Raw genomic sequence first — 14,758 nt, forward strand, 5'->3', positions numbered from 1 at the left:
AAAAGCTTTAGAACATTCTTATTCCTTAATTATTTAATGGCTATTACACATGTCAAAAAGCTGCACAGAGCTTTAAGACGGGTCTCTCAAAAATACTGAGCAAACTCCTAAGTTCTGGCAGGAACAATATTTCTCATGTTTTACAAAATCATTCTGTTGCCCCTTTTCCTTCTCTCCCCTAAACTGTAATGAAGGTTTAGTCTCCAGACACTTAATACACACACCATCTTCCTCTCACAGGTGACCCACAGAGCACAGCTGAATACAGCATCTCAAACAGGTACGTGGTACACAAGTGGTAAATACTATCCAGACTTTTTGAAGAGGAGATGAGGTAACACTCAGCCAAGGAGGCTCCAAATACAATCCTTACAATGCTTTATAAAAAGGCAAACAAATTTGCTGATTAGCAGTTTCCACCTGCACGTTTTCTTACTGCTGGTAGCATTTCTATTAAAGGAAACAGCTACTGAAGATTAAAAGTTTTCTAAAAGCTTTTTGTTAATACACAAACATTCTCTTGAGTGTAGAATATCTCAAAAGTATTCAAAAAGTAGCACTGCTACAACCAAGTACAAATACAAAGAATAGCTCTGGGCCTCGAAAGAAAGGACTGAAAGCTAAAATAGCTATGGGAAAAGTTGTATTAGGGACCAGAAATGTCTGGGCTCTAATCTTCACTTTAAAGACAGCCTTTCCTTAAAATACACCACTTTCTTTCCATTTCCTCATGTCTAAATAGGACAACAGATGCTCAGTTCACAGGAACAACGTATGGATTGAAGTGTGCAAATACTGAATAAGCAAATTCAACCACTAAATCTGACCTAAGCCATTAAAACTTAGCAAATAAAACACACACAACCCACCACCAAAAAGTCAGAATAGACATCCAGAACAAGCAATTCTCAACCAGGTGACAAAACCTGTCCCACCAGGAAGAGGAATTTTGTAAGTACCTGCAGGTAACGTAAACGTCACGAGGTCGGTCAGGAAATAGCAAGCGAAGTCTCCCTTTCGCTGGTGAAGAGATGCAGCAATTTCACGGCGGATTTGTTCCGTGACCTCTGGACACACCATGGCAGGAATGCACTTGGCTGCGTGTTGGGATACCTGTAAAGCAACAGTTACTGGACTCAGGATTATCTCCAGGTAAGTATGAAGACTTTGCAGTGACGAGCACCAGCAGGCAGCGTTTGGTCAGCAAGGAATGCAAGAGAAGTATGAACACTGGCATCCTGAAGGATTAAAAGTTTAGTGATTCTTAATGAAATGTCTGGTTTGTCGTGTAGCTGATAACATAAAGCTGGTTAAAAACATCTTTAAATCAAAGAAGTGAATTAACAGGTGACCTTCCAGAGCTCGTAATAATATAAATCTCAAATCTCATGCATGAGCCCTGTCTACATTTAGTAAAGAACTTCACCACCACAGCAGAAGACAGTTTCCTACAAAGAATCTTCCCCAAAACTATCAAGTTAAGACACTTTAATTTCTCCAGATTCTAGTTACCACTTGCAGCAGAAACTCATTCAGTGATACAGAGATGCCACCAGATGCATATTAAAAAACCACCTCTAAGACCCCCATTTTCACTCCTTCATATCCTAGCAAAGGAAAGTATCCCTGGGCCTCAAAGCCTACTAAGCATTCTCACAAATGGTATTTTGAGTCAGTATGTCTAGGCACTGAAACAAAACCAAACAGAAAAATCTGTAAGACAGTGTTTCAGCAAATTAATTTGGCTTTAAACATATAACTCCATCCATACAGAGTTATGTAAGCAGCACAAAACCACTGATATTAGCTGTATATAAATATATACTCAAGGCTTTAGCTACATTTGTCTTGCTTCATCTGCTCTTTTTAATTACTCAGTGCTGAGTATTCCATCATCATCATGTGGGCATGCTACTTTTCTCAGGAACATCAGCTTTCAGAACTGCATTAAGCATCAGGAAAGGAGGCAGAATAAAAATCTGGCTATGATCAGGTGAGGAACCAAAACTCTGAGTTGAAGAAAACAGATCATAAAAGATAATTATTTAGAAACCAACTAAGAGGGCAAAGATGGAGGGGGGCACTCCAAAGATGGAGAGATCACTGTGAGGTGGATTGTACAAAACTTTACAAAGAGCAAGACCACAGGGAGGAACCAAACTGCCTATGAAATGGGCAAAGAATGGGAAAAAATGCAAAAAAATGCAGCAATTTTGCAAAGCAAGAAATTTGCCTTTCTCTGGAAGAGAAGCTCCCATGAAAACCAGGAAAGGGAGACCAGGTAAACTTACTCATTAACAAACTCAGAAAAACTACACTGTCATTGATGTCAGTGTTTTGCTTTCCGAGCATTTCCTCTCCCCCACCCAGAGCTCAGGAAGCCTCACAATAGCTTACTTCCACTGCCAGTAAGGTCAGAGCCTGTGCCAAGATTGCTCATTAATGAGCACACTGAACATCCTCAGCACCACCACAGCATACAGCCTTCAAGTAAATTCACTTCTTAAGGAGAAATCCAAGCCACAGAGCAGTAACTTGTGTATTTTAACGGTATCACAAGTAAAAGCTACATGTCACTGGCTGCACACAAATATGAAGTTACAAAGTGCCTGTTCCACGTGTTCAGAGGCCAAAGGGACTCACCTCTGTGAGGAGGATGGCCAGCATGTCCTGCCTCTGGAAGCGGATGGCCAGGTGGACCAGCGTGTATCCCACGTCGAAGGCAGACGGGCGGTTCAGCAGCCGCACCTCATCCGCCGAGAGCTGCCGGGCAATATCCCCCCCTGAGGACTTGTAGGCTTCCACAGCAGATAAATCACCTTCCACAACTCCTGAGGGCACACAAAACAAAACACAATTCGTTTCAGCTGGTGACTGAGCCAATCTGCATCAAGCTACCTCATTTAACACATTTTACCTCTACCTGTTCTGTTACAGGCGAAGATCAACTGCGTACCAAGAAACTTGTCAATTTTTATTTATTTTAAACAGGCAGCTACAAAATATTTATACTCACTTCATCTCCTAGACCATTTCTATTATCCTTACTAGCTGGAAGATAGAGCATATCAAAAGGCAGCTCAGAAGTGGTGCTGATAAACCCATGATGAAACACAAGCAATAATATACTCACTAGCATTTCCTCTGAGCAGCAGTACTGAGGGAAAGTCATTCCTTCACAGCACAAGAGATTAGTTTGATTACTTTATCTTCCATTTTATTTTAAAAACAAACTACTGGATCTAATAAACAGACTTGTTAACAGGTTTTTGGAATAAAAGTCTTGGTTTTTTCCAAATATGGTTTAAAACAGTGCTGGAAGAGGGTACAGAGCACAAGCTTTTCTCTTCAGTTCATCATCTCTGCTACTAATAGAACTTACAGTTATCACTCAGGGTAGTCTACTAAAACTGAATTAAAGAGAAATTAAATACACTGTGTGTACTTTCTAAATAAAGATGGGACACACACACAAAGAATGACCCTAATGTCTTCTAGAGTCCCTGGGAATCTCTGGCTTCTGTACCATGCTTGATATCGAGACCATGTTGGAGCAGCTCAAGAACAGCATAGTAAGAGCACAGTTGGCAAAGGAGAAAACCCTCTCCCCTGTTTTTTTCCAGCTAAATTTCCTTCCCAACTCCAAAGAGTTAGCAGCTGAGTGCAGGCCATAAGGCTGGAAATTGACACCCAAGTCTTCCTTCACCCTATTTGCCCACCAAGACTCAAAAATTGATCAGAAGGGAAGGAGTTGTCTCAAATCCGGGCACTCACTCCCAACTCAGGACTAAAAAAAGAGACAGATCAAAAAACAAACAAAACCCCCACAAAACAAACAAACAGAACACAAAAACCCCAAACCAGCAAAACCCAAAATCAACAAACTGAAGCACCTACTACCAGAGAAGCACACAAACTGCTGGATTGCTGGTTAATCCAGGATTTAGAAAATCATTCTTAGCTCAGCCAAAAAAGTCTATCATTTTGAATGCTGAGATTATAAAGCTTTCAGAAGAAACATGGGGGGAGGGAAATGGATTTTCAGTGCAAGACATTTCTCTATAAAGTTATCAGCTGTGCTCAGAAATGCTCTACAGATAAAAAGGTAGATTATTCATTCAACAGTGGTCTAAAGCAGAGAAGTTCCTGAATAACAATTCAACTGCAAATTTCAGTCATACAACATCTGCCCATTCACCAATGACTCCAAAGTCCAAACAGGCCAGGGCAGAAGGAAAACAATACAATTTCTTAGTTTTCTGATGCTTGTTTCTGTCTCCTGTAAGGAAGACACTCCTGTCCCACTCCAGCTCTACTGTCTCATCCTGTAAGTGCCTGCCCCTGTACTCCCCCCAGATGAGTTATGTCTGTCCTATTTTAGCTCTTGTTCTTCAAGAGTTAGAAGTGCCAAGTGGAACTTTATTAGAAGTTTATTTCCATGCAATCACATTTTTTCCACTGATAAAGCAATTCCATGGCTGTTGCAATACTTCATTCCAACCAAATGCTGCAAACTGGCTTTTTGTGTGTGTGCAGATATGTATGTGTACACAGATAACAAAGGGACCTGCCCTCTTAAAACAAGATATACTACAGCTCAGGAATGCACAGGGAAAGAAGAACTTTGACAGAAGAACAGATTCTCTGCTATCTTATGACACTCTTAATCTTTTATAATTAATTTAGGGTTAAAGACTAATAACCACTTAAATCCTTTTGTATTTTAACCACTTCTGTTGACACAGGAGAGATTCCTGTGACCACATCTGCACCTTCCACCACACCACTCAATAAAACACACCAAAGACCACCCAAGACTCGTAGGTGGCTCCTCTGAGAATCCAAATATCCCCAACTGATTTCAAAATTCAAACAAATATCCCCAAAATGATCTTTTAATGACCCAAATCATAACAGTTCCAGCCAGCATGCAAGTACACACTACACTGTAGTACCTGCTACTACAGCCTTAAGTCAGTGCCTGAGAAATTCATATTTGTAATTATTCTTCCAGTCCCCCACCCTCAGCTGCTTATTATCATCCCACTCTTCATCAAATCTCAGCAACAACTGAGGTCTAAGGCTGATGCAGAGGTGGTCATGTGAGGTTTGGCTCTGTCAAGTACTAACTACTACAAGCTGCAACAAGGATCCAAATCAGAGCCGTGTGCCCTGTGCAGCACTGCCAGTTCTTGACGTTTATTCTCACGTCTTGCAATACTTGACATTCCTAAAAACCCCATGTCCTAGAATTAATTACTAAAATTGTTATACAAGCTGCCAGCTTAAAAGTACATTTCTAAACTCTGCCGATTAATTTTAAGCTAAAAAACACTTATTACATCAAAAGAGGCAAACTGTGTATGTTTTCTAGGCCTTATTTAAAAAAAGGAGATAATAAATGTATGGTGCTGATGTCTGGTACTTCCCTGCACTGAAACACTGACCCAAAGCACCCAGAGCATCACTGCTGCAGGGCTGATATTCTGTGGGCATTACAAACCTCTCCGGCCCCTCTGAGCCGCAGCGAAAAAATTCAACATTTCTCTTTATTTGTTGTATCAAATATCTGCTTCATTTGTAGCCACTTCAAAAGAACAGGGAAAATTCCCCACAGCTGATCAGGTGCCACCCTGCTTAGAGTGCAGTCCCTACAATCCAAGGCTGCACTGAACACAAAATATACTCATAACAGGCAGACTGTCAGAAATCTGAACTAGAAAACACAAATCTTGCCCCAAAACTATGGAGTAAACTTGCACACATGAAATACTCCTAAGAACTGCCTGTAATTCCTAACTTCAGTACCATCACTCCAAAATGAGACCTGAATATGCATTTATTGACAGCAGGAGGCACATTCCTACAAAGGCTTTGATTTCTGTGGGATGAGTGAGAGCCTCCAATTCATTAAGTCTATTTAAACAGGGCTTAACAAAACACTATTTACAAGAAATATCACGGAAACATTTACTGATGTTATAATTCACTACATTTCCCAACGCAGAAGTGCCTGATTACTTTCACAAGCAGCCTCTGATCCAGTGCTGTGCCAGCTGGATTATTCCCCCCAACACCCACTGCATTCCCCAGACTGTTAAAATGTCAAAAGGAAGAGTGGCATTTGCCTTAAGATTGTTCCCAGAGCACCCAGGAGCTTCCAGCAGCTCAAGCCTTGTGAGGGCACAGCTCTGGGCAGCTACAAGAGCTACACAAATGCAAACACATCCCGATGACTCAGTGCCTGCTTTCCTTTAAAGTGGACTCCAGAAATGTTCCTTTGGGGTTGTATCTGAAGATGCACCAGTCTTTGTGTGCCATCCCCCCCCCCCCGAAATTTCGTTTGGCTTAATGCAAAAACTATGACCATAGTCTGGTATCCTAAGGGAGAGGACAGAATGCCAAGTGCTGCACCCAAGTCATGAGAAAATACAACTGTAAGTCAGAATTCTGCATCTACAGGTTCAACTGTGTTTCCATTTTGTAATCCAGGCATTTCTTCTTATTGGAAGACTTCCACAGCACCAGCAGCTGAGGTTTTTTCTTCTTCTAGTAAAGCCCTGCCACTTACAAATAGCACAGACCAGGAACTTGCAATCTCAGCATACATGAGATGATGATAGAGATTAAGAAGGCAATTAAAAAAGGCTAGATTTTAAAAATATGAATCACCCAAGAACAACTACTTGTGCCATCTTGATCCTACTAAATCTGTTAAACTACCTTCTTTATTTACCAATATTACCTTTGCTCCTATTAAATAAGCCCAGAATTCAGCTTAAGGTGCTATTAAGTTTATTCTTTAGAACATGTAAATATTTAGAGGGTTTAATGCAGTTAAACAAACTTGGAAAACATGCAGCTTACAAGCATATCTAGAAATCCAATTCCCATTTGCCCTAATCATGCAGCCCCAGTGACTTCAGAACAGCCAGATATAAAAGTTTCCAAGGAAAATACTACAGCAGCAGCCTTTATTTACTTCACTATCTTTCTGATAGTTCTGGAGCACTGGCTGGCACAACCTGCAAAATGAAGCAGGGAAATTCTTTCAAGCAGACTGATGCAGTTCTGCCTATCTGGAGAACAACCTCCTGGATCAGGGATTTCTCTGATTTGAGGAGGCAGCACTGCCACAGTAAAAAATGTGTTCTCACATCTGAGTAGACTGCAAAAGGAAACACTTCATCTCAAGGAGGTCATTGTGCCTCTATGTGGGACAATTCCTTGAGCTGCTTGGTAATAGAAGGCAAATCTCTCAACCAACCAAATGATACATTTTAGAAGTCAGAAGTCCAGACAGATCCCTCTGTCACACAGACCAGTGCAGAAATAGAGGCCTGTGCTGCTTCTCTTCTGCTACAGATACAATTGCAAGTGATCTGTATCCTATATACACTCTGATTTACTCCTCTACAGACTGATCCTGAGATTGGTTTAAGCACCAGAAAGTGAGAGGTTGATCAACTGACCCACTAAAACACAATTGTGACACCTGCTGAGAATCTTAGTGCTCCTTTAAATGCAGAATACAGAAGAGCAGTGGTTTGAGCACACCAGCTGTGGCATTCTCTGGAGCTGAGTCAGCCCTCAGTCTCTTCCAGCTCTTCACCAGGGGCACATCAGGTGGCCATAAAGAAAGTTTTACTGATAAGAAGTGCCCCACAATTTCAGCCCGAAAAGAATTTCTCCTCCCGGAGGAGGAACTGCTTTGCAAGAAAATATGACACATCAAGTCAAAAGAGAGAGGTTGTCAGAAAAACCTTTATGGGCCTCCAACCACATCCTTCTGTTCCTTCTCTTTCTTCATTTCCAGGGCCTCCCTTGTCAGTACCAGCACACAATCAACAGCAGATCACTCTTCAGGTAATGACACTGTGAGACAGAACCTCCTCTATACTAGATTTATACAATTCTTCATGCTCAGCAACGTGCATCCCCTTAAAAAAGAAGCAAATACTTACAAGGAGACGTGCACCTTAAACTTGAAGCCATCCAATGCAGAGGATGACTACTGCCTATTCTTTTTGCCGTGCAAACAGCTCTTACCCTACATACAGTCCATGCAGTATGTTTTGAATGTATCATTACAAGACAAAGCAGCACATATGTAAAAACAACTGCTTAAAGATGTCCTTATCTCCTCTCCAATCTGTCAGAGATACCCACAACCCTTGCTGCTTGCAGGGTTACACCCTGAAGGGAGGCTGGACAGGGGAAAATCATTTCATTATTAAAGTTAACCATCAGTGCTTCTAAGACAGATTTAAACAACTGGTTCTAACTTTATCATTTAGTCAATTATGTTCATCATAAAATACCACGGAGTGTTTAAAAAAAGTAGTCAAGAGACCAAAATAAAGTGTGGTTCAGGAATTAAGATTTTCTGCCAAGGAGTAAGGCATGCAGAGTTTTACCTGCTCTGAAAGATACACACACACACAAATGTCGAGCATTTGTGACAGAACAGATTTATAAGGCACAGATGACATGTACAACAAGATTTCTCACTGAGGTGAAAGGAACAGAGGAAGGAGACCAGGCTGTACAGCTCACAGCAGGGACCCTTCCCCTCCAAACCATCCCAACAGGCCCTGTCTGCCATATCCAGCCAAGGTCAGCCTGGCAGTTCATCACCTCTCAGTGAGTAATTCATGCTGCACTTCCCCAAACACTTCAAGCCTAGACTGACACCAGCAACGAAAGGTGCATGACCCTTCCCCTCCTCCAGCACCTTGTTCCCACCCCTAACACTTCCCACTCCGTTATCACAGCATAAACAGCCCCATCAAGGTTTAGCTCCACCATGGATGTGATGAGGAGGCCAGTCTGGGCTGACTAAACCAGCAAAACCAACAAATGAAACCTCCACGGCCCCCACAAAAACATCCCCTAATCAAGCTTCACTTTCCAGCATCTCAGTAGGACAGCAACGGGCATCTAGGACAACTTCAGGTGGCAGTGCCTGCTGAAAGCACCTTGATTATGTCACTGCCTTCAGGCTGCCTTTATCAATAATACTCAGTGAGGAGTTACAAGCAGTGAAGAGAGCAGGAGGTGTCTCCACCTCTCCCAGACATTTCCCAGCCAACTCCATACCAAAGTCTGGACAGGGCAGGGTTTCTGAAGGCGTGGGTAACACATCTGGCACAATTTCAGAGAACTGATGGGGAAAAAAGAAACCCTGTGAGAGAGACAAAGCAGTCAACAAAGGAAAAACTAAGCAGATAGATGTAGGAATACTAGGAATGAACCAACAGTCCTTTTAAGGATGTACCGTGGAACAAGATTCATTACAGATTGCTCTGAATACTTTGGATTTGTTTAAGAAACACACTCTTAGTTGTTTCTTTCACAGAGCTAAGAAGAATGTGTGCCTACTCGATTTGGGAGGCACCATCCCCGCAGGGAAGTCTGGCCTGTGACAGCAGAACCCACCTTACTGACCTGAACTGAAGGAGAAGAGCACACTCTTGTATCAGGCAATAAACAGGTGGAGGAAAAAGGAAAAGGAGAAGAAATGCTGTTTACTTTTCATCTCTGGGCTACAGTTCAAGCACAGCAGTTGAACTCACAACCCAAGAATCCCCAGCAGTGCCCTGCAGCAAACACACTCTGCCAGCACCACTGTAAAACCCAGCCCTGAGTGCCAGGAGAGTGGAAGCTCCAGCAAGTTCTGAAGTGTAAGCCCCAAGTGAACTAACTCTGCTAGATAGGTTTCAAAGTGACAATCATCCTCATCCACTTGTACTCCTTAAATCCACAGCCAGCTGGAACCAGCTTCACCAGGCCCACAGCAACACTTGGTTCTTGCACATCACATTCCCTTAAGCCCCACAGGCCACCAAGATTCTCCAACAGTCTCTGCCATAGATACCAGCAGTTATACAAAAGACAATAGAGCTTAATTTTAAATATACATTAGTTACCCCTTTCCCTAAGAAATCAGTCACCTTGGACTTCATGCTAACCTTGTTCTAGGCCACTATGGTAGAAAACATTGGTGTTCCTGTAGAAACCACTTGTAATTCCTCACTGTAATTCAAACTGGCATTTGCAGGAGGCCCTGTTATCCAGCAGATCCTACCCGTTCTGCTTGGATTTTAATAAATTTTAACCAAATGAATCAGTTCAAAATCTCATTCTTTTGATAAAGAATCACTCGACAGATACATCCACTGCTTCAAAGACAAGTCAATTAAAAGGAGAACAAGTTCAAGTACATTTACTGGCAGAGTTTGAACGGGGGAATGCCACTAATCCTGATTTGGAAAGAAAACTGACCATCAAGGAAACTATTCATGCTGAGTTGCACTCATCATATTTTGTACAGCCTGGATTTGCAACGAATAGAAGTCTTGATGACATGTTTATTTACTGAGGTGGGTAAAGCAATAATGGGTGTCTTCAAACAGAACACAAAATAAAATACAAACACGCACATAGGTACCTTCTTAAATCTACAAATGATACACATCTATCCTCATGTTTCAGATAAAAAGAACAGATGTGGAAAAGAGCAGTCTGATACATGTTTCTAATGAAACTTGACATTAAATATAAAATCTAGTAAAAAGAATTTGTACTACAGTCAAGATGTGAAGAGGGAGTTCAACCCAACAGCTGTCCTAAAATATCAGACATTTTCCTTGGTATCTTCTGACAGATAATATCTTCTAAGAGAAAAGAAAATAACCACTCTGCCAAGAATTCCTCCTACTCCTGCTCCTCCAATCTTTATTTTTAACTTCAGGGTTAACTTTAAAAGTTAAAAAGTTAACATCTCTCCTACATGAGATAGACTCAAAGCAAACAGACCCTCCACAACTGACTCAGTTCAAACTTGGAAGTGTGTGGTCTGAAGTTCCCAAATCCTAACGAGGCACAATCTGTCAGCTGGAGTAGGGTAACACACAAACTCTTGGTCATCAATGTTCACAAACTGACTTGACATTTAACACGAACTTGTCCTATTTTATAGTTTTGCTTGGCTAAGGACTGACAAGTGTACAAGCTAAAAGTTCCCAAGAGCTCCAGCTGGCAAACAAACAGAACAGAACTCACTGAGTCACAATAATGCAGCTGATTTCAATGTAAGAACAGATACTTTGGGCAAAATTGTCCAACTGACAGTTAAATTGTTTGAAGTATGTCACAGTAAGGCCACCAACATAAATTTGGCTTATTTCTTTAAAAGTTACTGTTTAAATTGGTGGACCTTTCCAATATACTCTGCAAAACAACCAGATAAAACCACAAAAGAGTCTGCGGAGCTTCCATCAATCTTCCTAAGGTTATTCCTATTACAAGGGGTATTTGGAAAAACATGACATCTGGGATATACCAAATGAAATTACCCACCTTTCATTTCAGAATTAACAGCTTTAGCTGCTGTTTTTTTACCCCCTCGGTTAGAAAGTATAGTAACTGTTTATGTTAGAGAAAGGAATCCATGAAATCTTTCAGCAGAACAGCAACAATCAGCACACAACTCCACCTGCATTCTGGCTTTCTCACCAAGATTCCTTTAAACTCTTTTCCAAGAGCCAAACCATTATTGCCTTACAAAACTTGATGAACATAGTTCTGAGTTTCACGTGTGACTACACAGTCACAAGCAACATTAAATACTCACAAAACCATGTTCTTAAACATAAACACAACCCTTCCCACAGATTAAACATGGAAGCGTGAAATATTTTAAGTAACACTGCAATAGTGAAAAAAGAAATCACTTCTCAAAAATCAGAGGAAAAGAATCCCCTAATATTTAATACAATTGCTATCAGAATGCAAGATACAGACTATTGTCAGGCACAGGAATGACCTACAACAACTGATCCTTGGCATTTTATAACTTCAAAAATACCACAGAGAATTTCAACTGCTTTATTTCAAAAGAAAACAAAAAGCATATAAGGATCTAAAGATATGAGACATCTATTTTCAAAAGGAAATGTTCTTGTCTAACTATTCACACAACACAAAAATAAACTGGTTTATAATCTCAGAGAAACCAAACACAGGATACCCATAAAAAACATTTAGACCTGATCTAAGATATTAAGTAAAGCAGCTCCACGAATTAGCTTTTCAATTACAACCACCATGCAGTGACTTTGTGAAACATTAAGGAACAGCATGAGACATACTAGTAGAGCCATAGTTTCATATGAAGTGTTTTACTCTAAAAATAGTTGAGTATTTCAAGTGTTGAACCTGCTCGTGTGCTGGGGCACAGGATATCTGCTTCTGGGAAGCTACAGCACAGAAGTTAACTCACAAGGTCTCTGTTCTTTAACAGCACTGGGTGAATTACCCAGAATTTCCTTAGGAAAGCACTAAAATACAGAACAAAACCGGCATTTGAATGTTTTTGAAGCAGTTGACTGCTGAAATACTTTCAGAAAGCCTGTAAACATTTACAACACAGTAGCTGTATTAATACAACATTATTACTTTCAAGGTCAGTATTACACATGCAGTTTCTTGGAGCTACATATTTTGGTGTTATTTTTAACATCTGACAGAGCATCTTGTACTGTTGCGAGCTCTACACTGTTTACAAATACTCCCAAGCTGCAGCTGCTGACTCTACAAGCATAGCTTGCCATAGAAAAAAAAAAGAGTTATTTTAATTACCCAGTAATGGCATTTTTTACAGTACTATATACATCAGTGGTCTGTGGACTGGTCTTTGTAATTTTTACACCTTTTAATGATTACACGGAAAACCAAGATTTGGTTACAAGAATATCCATTTCTAAGAAAGGTCAAAAAAGTCCAAGCACACTTGGGAAACACGTGTAACCCCGTTCAGATTATGGATGAACTCCACAGCCTCTCTCAGCAGGTGCTATTTCAGGAACTTCTACATTTGGCTTACTTTTTAAAATGGAAATGCAGAGATAAAAAAAAAAAAAAACTGGTTTGAAATCAAATGCCAAGCTTCTGTTTTAATACTTCATTCTCCCAAAAATACTTAACCACAGGCATAACAGTAGAAGGCAGCAGGAAAACAACTTACCGACACACGCATTTAGGAACAGCCAGTCTGTCTTTTTCATTCTATTTTTTATTTGCTTTAGTTTTTTGAAGTCAACTTCAAGTTCCTCCTTGCTGCCAACAGCTCCAGCCAATTCAATTCTTTGAAAGTCCATTTTCACATCGGATTCACGTTTGGTTGTGGGTGGAGATCTTCTTTGGCTATTTCCACTACTACAGCTCCCCCTCCACCGAGCCCTGTCCTGCTCGTTTATGATGGAAGAAGCCTCTTCTGTGTCTGCCAGTTCTATTGCTTCGATGTTGTTGGGCCTGGGGTGGTCACACACAACACATTTCCTGGCCTTTGCCCAGTTTTCGTACGTACACACAGAACAAGTCCAGTGCTGAGCCCTTGTGTTCAGTTTATTTCTGTCATTGTACTCCTCGCACGGATCAACGGCAAAGGGGACCGGCCGGGACCCGGACCCCGAAGACTGAGGGGACTCCGTGGGACTCCTGGTCCTACGCTGAGACAAGCACTGAGTGCACCTGATGGCCCTGGGCCAGTTCAAGTACGTGCACATGTGGCACGACCATTTATTTGCGCTTTCCATGCTGTAGGATGATTTAACCCTCGGTCTTGCACTAGAATCCGGACATATCAAAGGACTGCTCCCTCCTTCGGTGCTCGTGGGATCCCAGTCTCTGCCGATGTCACTGGAACCACTTTTGAACGGATCTTCTGTGATAATTGTTCCACTGGGCCTCTGAGCACGACACATGGTGCATTTGATTGCAGAGGGCCAGTTTTCATATGTACAATACTCACAAGCCCATTTAATTCCACGCTCTGTCATCGTGCACTTCTTGAACTGAGCGGCGTCGGGCAGAAAGCTGAGGAGTCACAACACACCATTAGTACACACTGCCTGCACAGGAGCTGCTTCAAACCAAAAATAAATGAGATTTAACCCAGCTGATACAAAAGTCAGGCTGGGCAAACAGGCAATCTTTCTTATTGATACTATTACAACTGCTATGAAAAGGGTAAGACTTGAATTAACGGCATTTTGCATGCAGGATTTCCTAGTGCAGAAATGAGAAAAAAACCTCAGTCTTGCATTTGTGGGATTCCTCAAATTTGCACAGAGGCTTCCAAACAAAGTCAGGAAACAGATATGCATTAAGCACTGAGAACACCAGAGAAGAGACCAGTACAGCTACAGAAACAAGCCCTAAATATTAAATTATTAAAATCAAACTCAGTATGAATATAGCGGTACAAGAAAAGGAACACAAAGTGCAGAGATTCTGTAAGGTCTTGTAATAGACCTCACTAGATCTGGAAGGAAGGAGAGTATCAGATGGGCATATCAGTTCTTTCGGAAAAGGAGGGTGTAGGAATTTACATAAAATGCCTGTATTTGAAAATTTCACACATGTACTTAAGCAAGACTAGGCCTTGACTGGACATCACCTATAACAGTGGTGTGAGGAAGTGAAAATACCACTTGAAAGCAAGCACAAACTGTGTGTGTTGGCAGGCTAATGTGGTATTTTTATTCTACAAATTCAGATTTCAACCCAATTCCAACTCACTTTTTCTCTAATGAAGAGGGGATTCTGTCTTCATGCTGGCTCAGACCTTTTCCTCAGATTGCCAAATACGAAGGATGAGACTAAGCAGATAAGTATTCCTGTAAACAAAATAAAAACAGACTCATTATAGGTTTCCTACTGGACCTGAGTAACCAGAAAGTTAATTATTAAATGC

The 14,758-nt window shown here is 41.2% G+C and overlaps 1 protein-coding gene across 3 annotated transcripts in view; it reads right to left on the reverse strand.

Annotated features, from left to right (window-relative positions):
- The window catches only part of ZRANB1 (zinc finger RANBP2-type containing 1), a 42,081-nt gene that overhangs the window by 16,020 nt on the left and 11,303 nt on the right, over positions 1-14,758 (reverse strand). For all 3 annotated transcript variants that reach the window (XM_064663563.1, XM_064663564.1, XM_064663565.1), the window contains exons 2-5: positions 14,584-14,681; positions 13,028-13,878; positions 2,644-2,831; positions 960-1,113 (exon numbers count right to left, since the gene is read on the reverse strand). In XM_064663563.1, coding sequence (XP_064519633.1) covers positions 960-1,113; positions 2,644-2,831; positions 13,028-13,841 — 1,156 coding nt within the window. In that variant the 5' untranslated portion in view covers positions 13,842-13,878; positions 14,584-14,681. The remainder of the gene's footprint in view (positions 1-959; positions 1,114-2,643; positions 2,832-13,027; positions 13,879-14,583; positions 14,682-14,758) is intronic.

This window comes from Pseudopipra pipra, chromosome 8 (assembly GCF_036250125.1).
Source record: "Pseudopipra pipra isolate bDixPip1 chromosome 8, bDixPip1.hap1, whole genome shotgun sequence".
Lineage (NCBI taxonomy): Eukaryota > Metazoa > Chordata > Aves > Passeriformes > Pipridae > Pseudopipra > Pseudopipra pipra.